The 17,271-nt window shown below is 40.3% G+C and overlaps 1 protein-coding gene across 4 annotated transcripts in view; it reads right to left on the reverse strand.

The window, feature by feature from the left end:
• Positions 1 to 293: 293 nt before the first annotated feature.
• Positions 294 to 17,271, reverse strand: part of BTBD8 (BTB domain containing 8) — a 91,224-nt gene continuing 74,246 nt past the window's right edge. For all 4 annotated transcript variants that reach the window (XM_021090239.2, XM_021090238.2, XM_085024004.1 and 1 more), the window contains 6 exons: positions 15,264 to 15,325; positions 8,552 to 9,254; positions 8,055 to 8,142; positions 7,505 to 7,644; positions 3,204 to 5,504; positions 294 to 1,921 (listed from right to left, as the gene is read on the reverse strand). In XM_021090239.2, the coding sequence (XP_020945898.2) occupies positions 1,452 to 1,921; positions 3,204 to 5,504; positions 7,505 to 7,644; positions 8,055 to 8,142; positions 8,552 to 9,254; positions 15,264 to 15,325 (3,764 nt within the window). In that variant the 3' untranslated portion in view covers positions 294 to 1,451. The remainder of the gene's footprint in view (positions 1,922 to 3,203; positions 5,505 to 7,504; positions 7,645 to 8,054; positions 8,143 to 8,551; positions 9,255 to 15,263; positions 15,326 to 17,271) is intronic.

The raw sequence follows: 17,271 nt of genomic DNA on the forward strand, positions 1-17,271 counted from the left end.
ATAACAAGAAAACATGGCCTTGGAAGTGTCTCACGGCACAGCAGGTTAAGGATCCAGCATTGTCACTGCGGGGGCTCTGGTCACTGCTGTGGCATGTGTTCAATCCCTGGCCCAGGAACTTCCTCATTCTATGAGTGCAGCCAAAAAAAAAAGAAAAACAAAGAAAGGCACAGCAAATGTATGGCATAAAAGGTTAGTAGTTAATGTTAACATAACCATGTTGTTATATAAGAATAACAAATGACTGTACATTAATATGAGTTGATATTCAATATAGTTACAGATTCTCACTGTTGTTGGTCATTTACTGAAATCTTTATTAATTTAGAAAAGGAACTCTAAACCAAAAGGTTTCCTTACCTCCTCTGATGTATTTTAGAGAAATTATGGGTTAGTTACAAAGCTTTGAGAAATGCCAGTTGTACCAAATCCCAGCATCCTAAGGGCAACATCCACCAAAATCAAGGAGGCATCATTGTGTTTACTCTCCCATAGGATTTTGTATAAAAGATGCTTCTCTTTGCCTTTCTAACAAAATTTCAGACTGAAAGACAATCTGATCAAGGAAATAAAGAACGAGAGCATACAAACAAATGGAAAAAGCAAGCATTCACGTGCGTGCACCCACACACACAATTTAACTCAAAAATTCACCTGCCTCATGTACTCATTTTCAAGTTAGTATTTCGTGCAGGCTTACTGCAGGTGCAGTCCCAAAACATCTCTAACATGGGGTGGGAAATGGAGAGTGACCACCTAACTATGACAGAAAACCAGACGGATAACGCAGGCGGACAGTTCTCCTCCTTTTTTTGAACCGGGGCAGGAGCCTCTCTGGATATATCCGAAAAAGAGTTAACAGGAGATTCCGCTTTTCCTGTTTTAGTAAAACTGTCAATGAAATTTGAGATGCATTTACTTGACAATTTCCTGGATCTGACTTTGTTGGGAAAGGGAAGGCTTTTTTCTAGTATTAAGCTATCAGCCTCAACCGTACCAACCTGAGTTTGGATGTTACTCATAGATTAACTCTACATAAATGGACACAAGCACAATAAGGGTTTTTATTGTTGAATTGCTATTTTACCATATGCAGAGCAAAAAGCAAAGGGACTCTTCTACTGGTGCATTCACGTTTGAAATTCTTGGATGATAAACAAGTAAATGAATGACTAGTTAGGAAAAGAAAAACTGAAGCAAGGGTTTCCTTACAGGTCTTATAATTTCTCTAATTAGAGAAAACATGCTCAAAACTTTTAGAACAACACCTTTTTTTTCCTACATGTGATATCATATTAATAAGCAACCTATGTTTACTTCAGTAAATTGTAAAGAATCTTTTCATAGTAAGGATAGTCTATCTCTGGCTAATGCAATTATCATTTGAATATAATATAAGCATCAAAAAATAAAGGAGTGGCATAATTTAATTTTCCAAAATGTTAATACTCTTAATGCTGAGTTTCCAGTTCCAGAATTGTCCATTCCCCTTGGGGTGAACAATCTTCAGAGGAAAAACTAGCCATGGTGATGCTTGCGGAGGAATCATCGAATGGAGATGTTACTTCGCTCCACTTGTTCAAAGTGTCAACATGTGCTTTACCCTGAGGTTTTGAGCTGTCTCGTGCTAAAAGCAGTGTCTGATTGATGAGATACTGTGCTAAATTTAAGTCTTCAGGAACAGAACTTGTAATATTTAAGTCTGAATCCTGTTCAGAGAGCAGCTGCTTTAAGAGCGTCCAATCTTGTTTTGCAAAGTGTTGCTCATCTTCAGAATCCACGTCTGTAACGTGTGTTTCTGATTCCATTTTCTGCTCAAAGGCTTCTGTTACATCCATCTCATATATTGGAGAAAGGGTTTTTGAAGGCCGGTGGTCATACATGTGGGTTTGTGCCACTGTGTCATAATCATCTATGTCTCCTGAAATAATTCATAATACTACACAATGTAAAAATTGCACATGTTGGTACCCCCTCAGAGTTTTGCAGAACAATATTAACACAATATAACAGTTATAGTCCAAAAAAAAAAAAAAAACAGAATGGGAAAAATAACATTTATACAAAATTGACAAGATGCTTGAAGGTATTTCCTTTTCTATGTCTTAAAAAAAAAAAACCTCAAAAGTAATGCTTAGCAGCAAAATCAACATAGGCGACTAACAGTAATTCTACATAATTTAATTTGAAAACTTGTGATACAGAAAACAGAAATTATTTAAACAGAAACAGAACGTGCACATATATCTAATTCACTACAATAAAAACTTAAAGAGAAACAAGGCATGGTTATCTGATGGTGATTTTTAGAGGGAAGACAGTTTCAAAAGGGGAATAAATACATTTTTATCTAAAGGCTTATTTGTATATTGCACATGCAAAGGAGGATGCAAAAGCAAAGACAAAAAAATACAAATTTAAAGAGCTCCCTCTTATCGTGATTTTGTTGAACAGGGACTATGGATCAGTATTTTTCTTAGTTCTGATATACAATAGCTACTCAGTCAGCCACTATTGCATATGTTAAATGTGGGTCATAGTTCGAATTACTGTAATAAGGGAGACAAACACACACAACAATTAGACAGGAAACCATCCATACATATGAAAGAAGCCTGGGCTTTTTTCATATGGTATCATTGCTTCTAAATATAATCTCTTTTAGGAAATTTATCTTTTTACTTGAAAATTTTAGAATAGAACTATAGTGATCCTGAAAGTCTTAATCTCTGTAAAATGTATATAAATTTTAATAATCTAGTTAAAATAGTTCAGTGCTTTTAATTACATATTACTATAGTTATTGCACAGCCCTCTTAGATATATATTAGCAGAGTCCACAAGTCGCATCCAACGTATGATAAAATTTCTAATAGTCAAGAATTTCTATGTTAAATTCGACATAAATAACTAAATAAGAGCAAACTAAGTTTTTATCCTTTCACGTAAAATCTCTTAGTACGTTGGCACTAATAAACAACCAAAGTTTTTATTAGATATTAATTTTTCACTAAGGTTTGAACGAACAGTTGAGTCACTAGCTCATTTCGTTTATTATGAAATTTCAGCTTTCGTTGAAAATTTGAATCTGTGGCTTCAGCAATTATTCTGCCTGACTAAAACATACCACGAAGGGCTACCTACAGCTTTAAAACATAAGCTCACTTTCTTATGGATTTAGCATTTCTATTTCTGTACATTACCTGCAGATAAAGCAATAGTGGCTTTTTCGGGGACTGCAGAATGGCTCTGTCTCTCTTGACCTTCCTGAGGCAGAACGTGACTCCGACGGGAGCCCACGGATTTTGCGGGACTGTTCTTTGGCATGTCAGAGGCGGCTTCTCGCCGATGAAGCTCCAAGTGACACGGTCTTTCGTGAGCTCTTACTTCGCCATCTGAGAGTCTGCCCTGTGTCTGAAAGGCGCCACCCACGCGGCTTCCGATGCCCACTTTCTGATCTTCGGGAGGAGGCTGGCTGCCTCCCTGCGACGGGACCTCTGCTGGGCTCTTTCCGTCTGCGGCCGAAGCACGCGGTGCATCTTTCCTTAGAGAGTCAATGCTACTGAGACCCGAGGGAGTGCTTTTGTTTCTAAACACACTGCTGCCTTTATCTTGCTTACATTCGAAAATCCTACCTCCACTTCCTTGCGAGTAGCTGGTCCTTCCCTGAGGTTCATGAGAAACCCCATCGAAAACGTCGGAAGGGGAGGCCGAATCCAGGGGAGGCTGAAAGGGAGCGTGGGCTTCCCCTTCGTCAGATCCGAGTTCTTCACACTCATCTACTGAAAGCAGAACGGACCTTTTGAAATTTTTGCTTGCACGGAACTGAGTACTTTCGTTTTCAGTCGCATCTTCAAAAGCTAAATTAATTATCCCCTGAAACTGCTGAAGCGCCGGAGTAGCCGTAGAGAAATTTTCCGCAACATTTTCAGCTTCGGACCTTTCGTCTTCCGTTTCATCTGCCGAGGAGGACACCGGATCCGCTTCCTGAGCGAAGGGAACACCGCCTCGGGGAAGGTGATCTTTTTCCCTAGGGTGGACCACCGACGATCGAGACCAGAGGTCTGGCCTTTTCCTAGGAATCTCATCATCACTTGTCGAGTTAACCTGGAAGAGATCACTGCCACTTTGCTTTTTCATTTTCACCTCGATTCTTAAGTTACTGTCATATATCTTTAATTCTTCAGGAGTACTGGTATCGCTGCTGCTTCTCCCGAGGAAATCGTGGCACAGCATGGTGCCGCACTTAGAAATACCCCTGTCGTTGGACCCATCATCGTCCTGAGACCCTCCTGCGTCATAGTCTTCAGACCTGGGCTTTATGTCATCGGACGACGTGGTAGCGCTGCCGCTGTCGGATTCAGGGCTCTCTCTCTGATGGAGAACACGGGTGCTTAAGTGCCAGTGACTCACGAAAGGGGCTTCTGGAGTGTCTGTTGTTTCCGTATCTTTGGGAGAATTCTTCCCGGATGTTGGTTCCAGGAAGCCCGCGGAGGAAGTAGTTGAGTCTCCCGTGGCATGTCTGTCCTCATTCACGGCAGAGTCCTCAGACACCTGACCAGGGCCTGTCTGCTCTTCGACCTGAACTTGAGGTTTTCTGTCATCGGGACCAAAATTTAAGGTGCCATTTGTCTTTTCAGGAACATAAGGTAAAACATCTTTCACACATCCACGGTTTAATTTTGTGTTCGCATCTCTTCCCCCTACCTGCTTCTCCCTGTCTGAGACGGAACGGACGTGCTCTTCACGCGTTGGGTCCAAGTCACAATCTGGAGTAGAGGTCAAAGGGTTTTCATGTGGATTTGAAACCATGGATTTTAGGGCAGCGGTGCTAGAAAATTCTGGATCAACCTTATCACTCTCGTCAGAAGGACAACGTATTCTAGCTGGGTTGCAATGATCTGGTTTTGTGTGACCAGAAAAATTTGTTTCGCTTTTATCCGAACACATCTGTTTCGAGTCCAGTTCATGTTTTATTAATTCACCCAGATGTGAAGTGTTCTGGCATTCTAACACCAACTTCTCTTTGGCTTGATTGTTTAGTGGCTTTTGTGGGTCAAGAATGCGTGATGGCTGAACTGCTTCTGTACCACTGATTTCGGCGGCGAGGTTGGTGAGAGGGTTATGCGGCATCTGTTCAGAAACACTGCCTTTGCTGCTATTATCACATACATCATGAAGCACAGTTTTCTGGACAACAGATGGCTCACTTTTTAAAGGTCTTTGAGAAGACTGAGTCTTCAATATAACCTGTCCAGGAAGCGTTTTCTGTTTTGAATCTTTATTATTCAAAGTTTCACCTTTCTTAGCTTGATTTAAGTTTTTAGGCATTGCTACTGTTTTTGCATTAACCTTAGGCAAAGTTGTTTGTCCTTGTTTGATAATTTTTTTCTTAGGTGTTTGTTTATCTGTAGCGGTACCGTGGTCCAATTTTTTCACATTTTCATCAGACTGCCTTGAAGAGACGGAAGATTTTACTGAAGTTGGTGACTCTCCCTGGGATCCTAAGAAAAGAAAGTTCAAAAATATAATATACCTTCCAGTTTGTGAGTGACAATTCAGTATTTGTTTTTAAATCCCTTTAGATGAAATAAAAAAGATAAAGCAATGAAACGGTAACATAGGATCAAATGGAAGTTACAAATTAGGAGTTAGTGACATGATAAAATAAAAAATATTTTATATTACAAATATAAAAAATACAAATAAACCATTCCAGCATCTTAGTAAAATTATTAAAATAAGATTTCTCTTCTTCAAGAGACTTTGATCCTTATGGCAGAATTGGATTTGCATAAATACATGGGGGTAGAAAAATCTGATTTTCTTTTATCAAAAGAGCAGTAAAGTCTTCCCTCTGAAGTTCCGGGGGGAAGGGGGTTGGTGGGGGGCAGGGGTGGATAGAACACAGCTGAAAAGGAGAATCAAGCTAAACATAAAATAGAAATGTTGAAACTGCTGCTGTTTTTTCCCCCTCCAACAGTAGCAAAACTGATTTATTTCTCATAACCAGATCGTTACTGCTGTAGCTCATTAGGGTTAACAACTTAGACCTGCAGTTGACACTAAAGCTGCTAAGTGGAAAGAAAGAAGATTAATTTTGGGAATTCATTTGTTTTAATGGTTGAAGCCCTAGATGATATTTTGAGCATTTAAATCTGTCAGATAAAATTACCAAATCTTTTTAAATGTTTCATTTTTTTCAGCTCTTATTAAAAGATGGATGATTTTTCTCTGGCTTATTTATAAATTTACTTTTCAGTATTAATTCATTATCTACGTCAAAATTATGTTTAGGATTTTACAAACTGCTTTTACCTATTGGAATGCTTAATGCATAATGCAAGTTCATTTTTAAGATCAATTAGTGGGAAAATAAAAAAAATTATTAAAAAAAAAAAAGAAGAAAAAAAATGGGGGAAAAAATGTAATTGTAATGTATACATGTAAGGATAACCTGACCCCCTTGCTGTACAATGGGAAAATAAAAAAAATTATTAAAAAAAAAAGATCAATTATAGTAGGAGTTCCCATCGCGGTGCAGCAGAAACGAATCTGACTAGGAACCATGAGGTTGTGGGTTCGATCCCTGGCCTCGCTCAGTGGGTTAAGGATCTGGCATTGCCATGAGCTGTGGCGTAGGCCAGAAGCTACAGCTCTGATTCGACCCCTAGACTGGGAACCTCCATATGCCATGGGTACGGCCCTAAAAAGACAAAAGACAGGAAAAAAAAAAAAAAGATCAGTTACAGTAACAGATTTTGCAATCTGATCATTATTCCTCTCTTTCTTACAAGATGGAAAAACAGCAGGCACAGCCCAGAGTGCGGATGGAAAATTCTCCCTCAGTAGTACAGCTTTCCAGACTGTACCATTACTTTTTTTTTTTTTTTTTGTCTTTTTGCCTTTTCTAGGGCCACTCCCTCTGCATATGGAGGTTCCCAGGCTAGGGGGCGAATCGGAGCTGTAGCCACCAGCCCACGCCAGAGCCACAGCAACGTGGGATCTGAGCTGCTTCTGCAACCTACACCGCAGCTCACGGCAACGCCAGATCCTGAACCCACTGAGCAAGGCCAGGGATCGAACCTGCAACCTCATGGTTTCTAGTCGGATTCGTTAACCACTACGCCATGACGAGAACTCCGTGTACCATTACTTTTTAAAAAGCTCTTTAGTGCTGGTTTTGCAGGTGAGAGTCTCACCGTTATCAACGATGCTGCGAAGAAACACAGGCATAATATAAAAGGACCAGAAATGCAGATGACCTAGTGCCTCCTTTAACCGTTTTTCTCACAAAAGATAATAAAAGCTAAACTCACACCCCCCAATACCAAGATACTTGTCTGAAAGGAAGAAGAAGATCTTCCATCCGTAGCAGGAAGGGAATATGCCAAGTGAGTGAAACCATGTTCCAGTTTGCTTCTGTGCTGCTCAGGTTCCAAACCTGAGTTCTGCTGATGCAGTCTAGACAGGGAAGTAGTACCTGGCACAAGCACAACTCTACCTGGAGTCCTCACAAGATTAGCTGCGGCGCTCTTTGTCCTCTGCTGCGCTGTGGCGTGGCCCGGGCCATTTCCTCTTTTCTTTAAAATGGCCTGTGGTACTGGATCACCGTGTCCTTTGCTGGTGACCTTCCTTAGCACACTAGGACAAATTACTTGGGTTCAGTATGACATTGAGATTCCAGAACATAAATTTTTAAAAGGCCCAATCACGGAACATGCTTTTTTTTTTTTCTCACAGAAGTAAAAAAATATATTCTCTTTTCTGAAAACAAAAAAACCATACGTCGTAAATATTTAAGTTTATAAAATTGTAGATCAACTCGTACAAAGCAAGCCATGTATAATCAAGGGCCATGAGTATGCATCATTCTTCTATCACTCTGCATAAGTCATCATTTTGCATAATAAACAAGAAAGGGTTTAAAATATCGTTATGTACGTACATTTTCTAACAAAGGAAAGATGTTTTCAACAATACTTGGCCACAAGTTATATATAATTAACTTCCAGAGAAAGCTAAGGTCAGGTAAAACATGAATGAAGACTTACCTGTTATTTATATCGGTTTCTCTTTCATGAATACTTTTTTTATTGGGAGTTCCATTGGTAACTTTTGAAACGGGTCGAGGTTTTACTGCTGTAAATTAAGGAAAGTGAGTCATGAGCTAGAACACTGACTATGTCACAATTATGTATAAATTCACTGGTCATACCCTATACACAAAATCAGACATTAATGTCGGAAAAACTGTGCTTTCTCTCAGTTTGCATGGATACATGTAAATACTTTTTACTTACTGAAACTTATTTATTTTTATTTAAAGTCCAAATATAGGTTTTTTGTTTGTTTGTTTTTTCTGGGAACTTTAACTGCTCATTAAAAGCTCCTCAAGAGCTGTTAAAAATGAGAGTGCTGGAGTTCCCTGGGGCTCAGCGGGCTAAGGATTCGGTATAACTGTGGTGCAGGTTCTATCCCTGGCCCGGGAACTTCCACATGTGGGCACAGCGAACAAACAAACAAACAAAATTAGAAGGCTAGAACCCACCTTGAGCGGGAGTTTTGATACTTTCTACGCTGTTTTTCACAGTCTGTGCTGGAGAGTCACAAACGGAAAGCCTGTGGCCAGAAGGCTTCTCCTGCATTGACCCATTTTCTTTAGCTTCATCCAGACAGTCCGCGCCAGGCAACAATTCCACACTTGAATTTGCAGACCTGCTGGCGGGGCCTGCGAGCCCGGGGCATGGAGAATCTCTGCCTGTCACTTTCTTCCAAGGCTGTGCTTTGGCTGGCACAGGGGAGTTCGCAGCAGGTACCTTGGGTCTGGCTCCTGCGACTTGCCCCTCTGGATGCCTCACTCCTTTTCCATTGACTGAATTCTTCTGTCCATCGGCTGCTGCCGACCTTTCCACAACTTGTTTGAGGGACAGGCTTGCTGACTTTGCATTATCACCGTTTTCTGTCTTGGGCTTTATGATAGCTTTGGGCTTTCCAGAAACATTTTTTCCTGCAGTTTTTAATTCTTTTGTACTTGTGGATGCCGTTTTTGTACCATCCTTTTCTTTCAAATCATCATGCTTCAAAGTTTTATTTATATAATTTCTATTCGTACTTGATGAATGGCCAGATGCTCCTAATGCATCAGATTTCATCTTTTGATTAGTAGAGGGATAACGCCAATACTCTTTCTTGTTACTTCCTCTCCAAGATTTGGTTTTTATAACACCAGAGTCAGAAGCTTGTCTCCTTTGCTACAAAGAAAAAAATAAATACTTTATAATTTGACTAAAGTCTTCGACACATAATACTTTGTTTCAAAAGCCAGTTTTTCAAAGAGGTAAAAAGCAGCAACATTCCTATGATGATTTAGAATCTCTTAAAACTTGAATTATCTTGGATCATTTTAATGTGTCTTTGATCACATTGCCTTAAATAAGTCTGAAATACAACATAAAAAATTAACAGGAAATTCTACTTTTTGGCTTTGCCTGCAGTATGCAAAAGTTTCTGGGCCAGGGACTGAACCTTCCCTACAGCAGTGACCCAAGCCACAGCAGTGACAAAGCCAGGTCCTTAACCTGCTGAGCCACTGGGGAACTCTCAGGAAATTCTACTTTAAGAGGCATACCACTTAACTTATGAAGTTATGGTAGAGATTAATACCTAACGGTATCAGGACGCCTTGGGAGAATGATAGCCATAGCCAACATTTTTTTGAGGGCCCACTCCCAGGTTCTGTGTTAAAATGCTGTTCAAACATCATCTCACTCAATCCTCACACTAATTCTGTGAGACAGCTGCTGCCGCTCTCTCCATTTCTTACAAGAAACTGGGGATTGAAGTTGGCATGTGATTTACCCCAGGTCACATGCTAGTAAGGGACTGAACTAGGACTTGAGCTCAAGATTTACTGTTTTAAGCAGGTAGTCACATATATGGTCAGCTCTGAGGAGCATTATAAAGATTTTCACCAAAAATTCTGCCTTCAATCCTAGCCCAAATGCCAGAAATTTCAGCACTAAAGATTTAATCCTGGGGTTAGGAGAGCTCCTGGAAACAACACATTCCATTTGCAAAGTCTGATTTTTGTTTTGTTGTTTTGTTCTGCCCATGCCCATGCCATGTGGAAGTTCCAGGGAAGTTCCAGGGGATCAAACCCATGCCATAGCAGTAACCTGAGCCACAGCAGCGACAACACTGGATCCTTAACCCACTAGGACACCAGGGAACTCCCTGAAAAGTTTGGTTTGGGGGGGTGGAGATAGTAATACAGTATTGGCTGTCTGGAGCAAGGAAAAGCAGTCCTTAAAAATAGGTGAAATAGGAGTTCCCGTCGTGGCGGAGTGGTTAACGAATCCGACTAGGAACCATGAGGTTGCGGGTTTGGTCCCTGCCCTTGCTCAGTGGGTTAACGATCCGGCGTTGCCGTGAGCTGTGGTGTAGGTTGCAGACGCGGCTCGGATCCTGCGTTGCTGTGCCTCTGGCGTAGGCCGGTGGCTATAGCTCCGATTCAACCCCTAGCCTGGGAACCTCCATATGCCGCGGGAGCGGCCCAAGAAATAGCAGCAACAACAACAATAACATCAAAAGACAAAAAAAGACAAAAGACAAAAAAAAAAAAAAAATAGGTCAAATAGGAGTTCCTGTTGTGGTTCAGCAGGTTAGGAACCTGACATGGTGTCAGTGAAGACACAGGTTTGATCCCTGGCCTTGATCAGTGGGTTAAGAACCTGATGCTACCTTAAGCTCCAGCGTGGCTGCAGATGCAGCTTAGCTCCCATATTGCTGTGGCACAGGCCTGCAGCTCCAATTCCACACATAGCCTGGGAACTTCCATATGCTTCAGGTGCAGCCTTAAACAGGAAAAAAAGTTATGTGAAACAGGCAAAAGGGGAAACATTGAAGGTCACTGAAGATAATGCACCTATTTTATCATTTGGGTTAGAACCAACCTCGTATGGAAGGGAATAACAAAATTTCATTGGTGGGAATTATACAGTAAAAATGTATATTGCCCTTCCTTATGTAAAGGCTCCCCCGCCTCCACCACTCCTTTGAAAAGCTGTGGGAGATCAGAGCCTATGAGCCAGAGCCGGCGTTCATCTCTGCACCCCTGAGCACTGGGTACTCAAAACATGTGACGTTGGCTGTTAAACCTGAGCCTATACTGAAACACAGTTCCAGGTCTGGCTATTTCTAAATATAGAAGGCTTCTAATTACAATTACAATTTGTCTAAGATAAAAATAACATATATGTAGGTATGTGTGCTATATATTCACACACATACATAAATAGTAAATAACCTACTTAAATTTAGGAAAAAGCAAGGTATAGTAATAAGGAATCATCAGATTCTTGTCCTAGTTCGCCTTCTGACACAGGATATTTAAGAAGTTATTATTAACACCTCTGGACCTCAGATCATGCATGTCTAGAGGGTGGAGACTGGTCCTTTTAACTGCAATGTTCCAGGACTCTAAAGTTTAAATCGGCTTGGTCCTCATTTTTTTATTTTCTTGATCAAATCTTAGCTCAGGAGTTCCCGTCGTGGCGCAGTGGTTAACGAATCCGACTAGGAACCATGAGGTTGTGGGTTCGGTCCCTGCCCTTGCTCAGTGGGTTAACGATCCGGCATTGCCATGAGCTGTGGTGTAGGTTGCAGACGCGGCTCGGATCCCGCGTTGCTGTGGCTCTGGTGTAGGCTGGTGGCTACAGCTCCGATTCAACCCCTAGCCTGGGAACCTCCATATGCCGCAGGAGTGGCCCAAGAAATAGCAACAATAACAACAACAACAACAACAACAAAAAAGACAAAAGACAAAAAAAAAAAAAAAAAGAAAAAGAAATCTTAGCTCAAAAAAAAAATAGTAGCTCTCTATTTTTAATATCTAAAGCCAGAAAGACTCCAATGACCTGTTTCCACCCCTAAAACAAAACAACTCCTACTTAGGAGTTTCCTAGTTACCTAGTGGTGAAGGATCCGGTGTTGTCACTGATGTGGCTCAGGTTAGATCTCTGGCCAGGGAACTTCTGCCTGCTATGGGAAGAGCCGAAACAAAAACGAAACAACAACTCGGGAGTTCCTGCTGTGGCACAAGGGGGTTGGCAGATATCTGGAGCACTGTGATGCAGGTTCGATCCCCTGCCTGGCACAGTGGGTTAAGGATCCGGCCTTGGCAGCTGTGGTGTATGTTGCAACTTGGGCTCGGATCTGACCCCTGGCCCAGGAACCCCATATACCACAGGGCGGCTAAAAACCAAACCAAACCAAACCAAACCAAAACCAACTAATCCTACTGCTATGGGTGAGATCTATATAGTTAGTATGTGGGGTAACCATAGTCTTTTAGAAAGTTCACCTGCACACGGTGTTACCATGGTGGGTATCCGATGTGCATGTATTTTGAGGCAAATCCATGACTTACATCTGCAAAGTTTACATGTTTCTTGTATGCAACTTGTATGTTTCTTGTAAACTACATGCTACCAACAAAAATGAAGAAAAACACTCAAAAGCTTCCTCTTCTACACATGTTTGGGTCTAGTACGATTCCTTTTTGTTGTTGCTGTTGTTTTGTTTAACTTTTTATTATAGACAAATTTAAACATAATCAAAAGAAGACAGGAGAGTATCCCTGTGTACCTGTGACCCAGTCTTGACATCTATCAACTCCTGGCCGATTCTGCTTCCTATGTAAGTGCCACCTTTTGATTCTGAGGCAAATCCCAAACATGATGTAATTTTAAGTATTCTGCCATCAGCACGCTTCTTAAACCTTTCTATCTTATTTCATTAACTTACTTCCCACATCCCAAAGCTCTCATCTCTTTTGGAAGAACCATTTATTCATTCCACACTTCCTAAGCATGTCATATATACATCAATGACTCAATTTGCACAGTAACTTGGCTGGTTTTGATGGCTCCATTTTACAGGTAAGCAAACTAAGACTCACAGATAATAAATGGGAAGTCAAGATCTCTTGAAGTCTTCCGGTTTTCTGTCCGGCACCTGTTTCAGGACCCCACTGCCTTTCGGAGGGAAGCGTACTGGCCTGTTTCTTTCCCACAGTGGTTAACAGTGTGAACCCCTGGACAGCCCGGAAGTCAGGAACTAAGGAAGGGCCATGAGGTTTTGTTCCACTTTGCTGTAAGGCCAGGAAGGAGGAAAAGCCTGGTAGACAGCAGTTAGTGGAACAGGGGAAAGGCAGGCAGGCGGACTAAGTCCTGGTGGCCTTCAAGTACATGCACACTGCACACACCTGCACATGGGAGAAGAGGCAATGGAGCGCCCAGAGAAACAAGTTCTAAGGTGCCGTGAACTAGCGCATGTCCTGCGGCGCCATGAACTAGCCTATGTCCTGTGGAACAATATGATATGCTTAGAAGGGGTTAGGAGGGAGTCTAGTAGTTTTCCAAGGTTACAAAACTTGAGGAAATTTAGGGGAAAACAAAATACGAAAGTGTCCTTTGGTGTTTCTCAGCGATCTGAGGGGCACATGTGCATCATGATGCTCTCGGAGGAGCATGGGCAACAATCCTCAGACGCAGCTGACACCAGGTGTTCTCAGGTGAAACACATGATGGAGCTGGGATACCGGGGAACTCACTCAGGGCAATGGTCCTAGGAAGTTTCCCAGCACAAAAATCCCACAGTTTCTCACTGAAGACATCTGGAACTTGACCTCTGCCTCAAGCCGTGAGAGCGCTTGGTTGTGGCCTGGAGTAGGTGAGTTCCCATCTACTGGCTGACAAGGAAGAAGAGATTCCCCGCTCCACCCTGCGAGGGCAATGTCGTCTTCGCAGTCCAGACTGGAATGCTGTCTCCACAGCATTGCAATGCATGTCTAGGTTATTATAATTTTGCACTTCAAATATATTATTAAGTGACCATCTATCTTGGAATGCTATAACCATCCTTAATAACACTTTAGGGGACAAAAAATTATTTCACGTTACAATGAATATACCAAGTAATGTGTGTGTGTGTGTGTGTGTGTGTGTGTGTGTGTGTGTGTGTGAAAACAAATGACATAAATTTACCATCTTAACCTTTTTTACGTGGGCAGTACAGTCAGGTTAACTACCTGTGCCTTGTTGGGCAGCACGTTTCTAGAACTTTATCATCCTGCAAAACTGAAACTCTACCCCCACTGATCAATTATTCCCTCTTCTCCTTGTTTCCCCAGCTCTTGGCAGCCACCATTCTACTCTGGTTTTAAGAGTCTGACTATTTTAGATACTTCATATAAGGACACCAAGTAACTTTTAAAGTGAACAAAACTAACTTCTGGTATTCTTTGCCTTTTTCCCACCAAAAGGATATTATGTGAATTAAAATCTTAGTATGGAGAAAACTGGGACAATTAAAGTCTTCTTTTGTAAGAAGTAGGTTAATTAGAACATCGAGATGCCATTAGATTCAGAATTCTAGACAATTTCTGATCTGGAATAGTTCCAAAATGCTAGTTGCCAAAAAGGTTTTCAAGGAAATTAAAAAGGTAGACAATATTTCACTGCCCGTGCCAGCCTGATTTCAAAAATATACATCATTTAAAAATTTACAAAGGTGTTCCCGTAGTAGCTTAGCTTGTTAAGAACCTGGCATAGGAGTTCCTGTCGTGGCTCAGTGGTTAATAAACCTGACTAGCATCTGTGAGGACGAGGGTTCGATCCCTGGCCTCGCTTAGTGGGTTAAGGATCCGGTGTTGCTGTGAGCTGTGGTGTAGGTCACAGATGTGGCTACAGCTCCGATTAGACCCCTAGCCTGGGAACCTCCACAGGTGCGGCCCTGGAAAAGACAGAAAGACAAAAAAAAAAAAAAAAAAGAAAAAAGAAAAAAAGAAGAAGAACCTGCCATAGCTTCTCTGAGGATGCAAGTTCAATCCCTGACCTCGCGCAGTGGCTTCAGGATTTAGCGCTGCTGCAAGCTACCTCGTAGGTCGAGGTCACATGTCGAGAGGTGGCTCAATCCGGTGTTGCTGTGGGTGTGGTGTAGGCTGGCAGCTACAGCTCTGATTTGATCCCTAGCCTGGGAACTTCTGTATGCCACAGGTGTGGCTGTAAAAAGACAAAAAAAAAATTACAAAATGTTCACTTGATTTAAAAAAAAAAAAAGACTCAAAATTATTTTCATCCAGAAACAACCTTAATGAAAGAATAGATTTTTAAAAAATTATTCTGAAATATAAAATAATAAAATGTGAATTCTTTGGTATCTTTTTTTCCCTATGGGCCTGTGAAATTGTAAAAGTTTACCTGAGAGCTACTGAATACAGGTTTTTTGCCAAGTCTTCGATCATCACCTTTGTCAAATGCAGCTGTAGGAAAAAAAAGCAATTTATTTTTATAGTAAGCATTATTATGACCATAAAAGTAGAAGGAAAATAGTACAGTAGCAGGAAAAGGTGATATTTTGATGGAAGTAACTTTTAAAAAGCTGGAACCAACCTAGTACACATAAATAATTTCCTATTATATTTTAGAATTTTTTTTAAAGAACCTCATTTTGAATTGATTTTCTTATCGCTATGGATTTTATATGATTAAGATTAATAATGAGAAACATCTAGTCTCCTCGAGAAGATTTAAACACTTACAAAAGCCCAGAATTTTCTCAAGCTGTGAAATTTTAGAGAGAACTTTCTTTTAGCTAGTTTTCCAGATTTCAAAAAAATTACAGATTGTGGCAAACATAATATTTTATAAACTATTAAATATGAGAAAGTATTTATCCTAAAAAGTATAGAAAAAAACGGTTTAAAAAATCTCATTTTGCATGTATGTCATGAGGAAGGATAAAGAGAAAAAAATAAGGATTGGTGAAAATAAAACCAATTCCTTTAACCTGTTATCATTTTTTTAGAATTACATGAAAAATTCATTCTATAGATTAGGTTTATATGGGAATTACTGTGGAACTCATGTTTATATTCTTCATATACGAATTTAAATGACGTCAGGAAATATATAGGAATAATGGTACGAGAGCTATAAATATAGTTTAGCTAAATGTATTTCTTCCCTTTGAAGGTTATGCGGCTTTAAAATACATCTGAAGAGACAGATATATGTCATTTCCAAAATTTATTCTATTTTTATTAAAACAGCTGGTGAAAAAGACATTAGATTATCTGTAGGACCTTGTTACTTCCTCTATCCTGTAGGAACTGTGTTAGAAGACAAAGCAGGATACTAGAAATAGCAGCACAAGGACTGGCTTGTAGTTAGCAAATGACTTTGCACAAAAATATACAGGAAGAAATGAATACGAGATTTCTCCCAAAGATCAGTAACTCATACTAGGACATAACGAATGTTACAACAAAGACAACCCAGAATCACTCCTTTCTCTGGGGTTTCCCAGCTCAGTAATTATGCATAAGTCAGGACTCCCTGTAATTCAACATATTTATGATTAAAAATTTTTTTACACTGATATAATAGATTGAAAGGTTCTTTATGACAATTAGTTGAATTACCAACAACACCTTGTTCTAGATGTGTGTATATAGGTATGTATGTATTAACACGTATTTTAAATTAGGACTCTGAAGAATTGAGTTAAAGAACACTGTTTGGGGCTCAACTTAACTCTGAAATCCTCTAAAAAAATGGAGAAAAACAAAGTTTACTCTCAATCAGAAGAGAGCTGAAGGACACCTACTGATGGAATGCTGATATTATTTTTTCACACTGTATAGATTTTGTAATACAGATGAACTGTCATCTAACAATCAATACAGAAATAGTAACAAGGAAAAAAATGCCAACTTCTAAAGACCGTCTCATGACTTCTGCTGCTCCATGGATTTTGTTGTATTACTGTTTTGCTGGAATTTCCTAGAAAAGTCTTCTTGAGATCACATCTAGCTACACTACCATGCTAGACTCTTAACACAAGACAGAACAAATCATATTCTGACTAAAAAATTTAACATATCCATGTACTAGCGAGAAAATAGTCTATTATGTATGGCTTCCATGTTTTACTGTTCACAAATGCCTGCCTCATAAAATATAGTCTCTTCACTGAAAATGGTTTTAAAAGTATACTTGCTGAATCTGTCAATATTTTTCCTGAGGTACCTGCTTTAACCCATATAGCCATGAAGCCATTTTTAGTTCCACACCCTCAATGTTATATTTTGATATTTTTGAAGCAAATACACATTTTGAGCAATATACATCTTTTGTTGAAAGCTAGTATTTCAAATGGTACCTATTAAATGTCAGAGACCAGTGTGCGGCTCCTGAGGGACACTCC

Source organism: Sus scrofa, chromosome 4, assembly GCF_054392235.1.
Source record: "Sus scrofa isolate SSC_HxYL_T2T_F1_AM1 chromosome 4, Sscrofa_HxYL_maternal_Yorkshire_Landrace_v2.0, whole genome shotgun sequence".
Lineage (NCBI taxonomy): Eukaryota > Metazoa > Chordata > Mammalia > Artiodactyla > Suidae > Sus > Sus scrofa.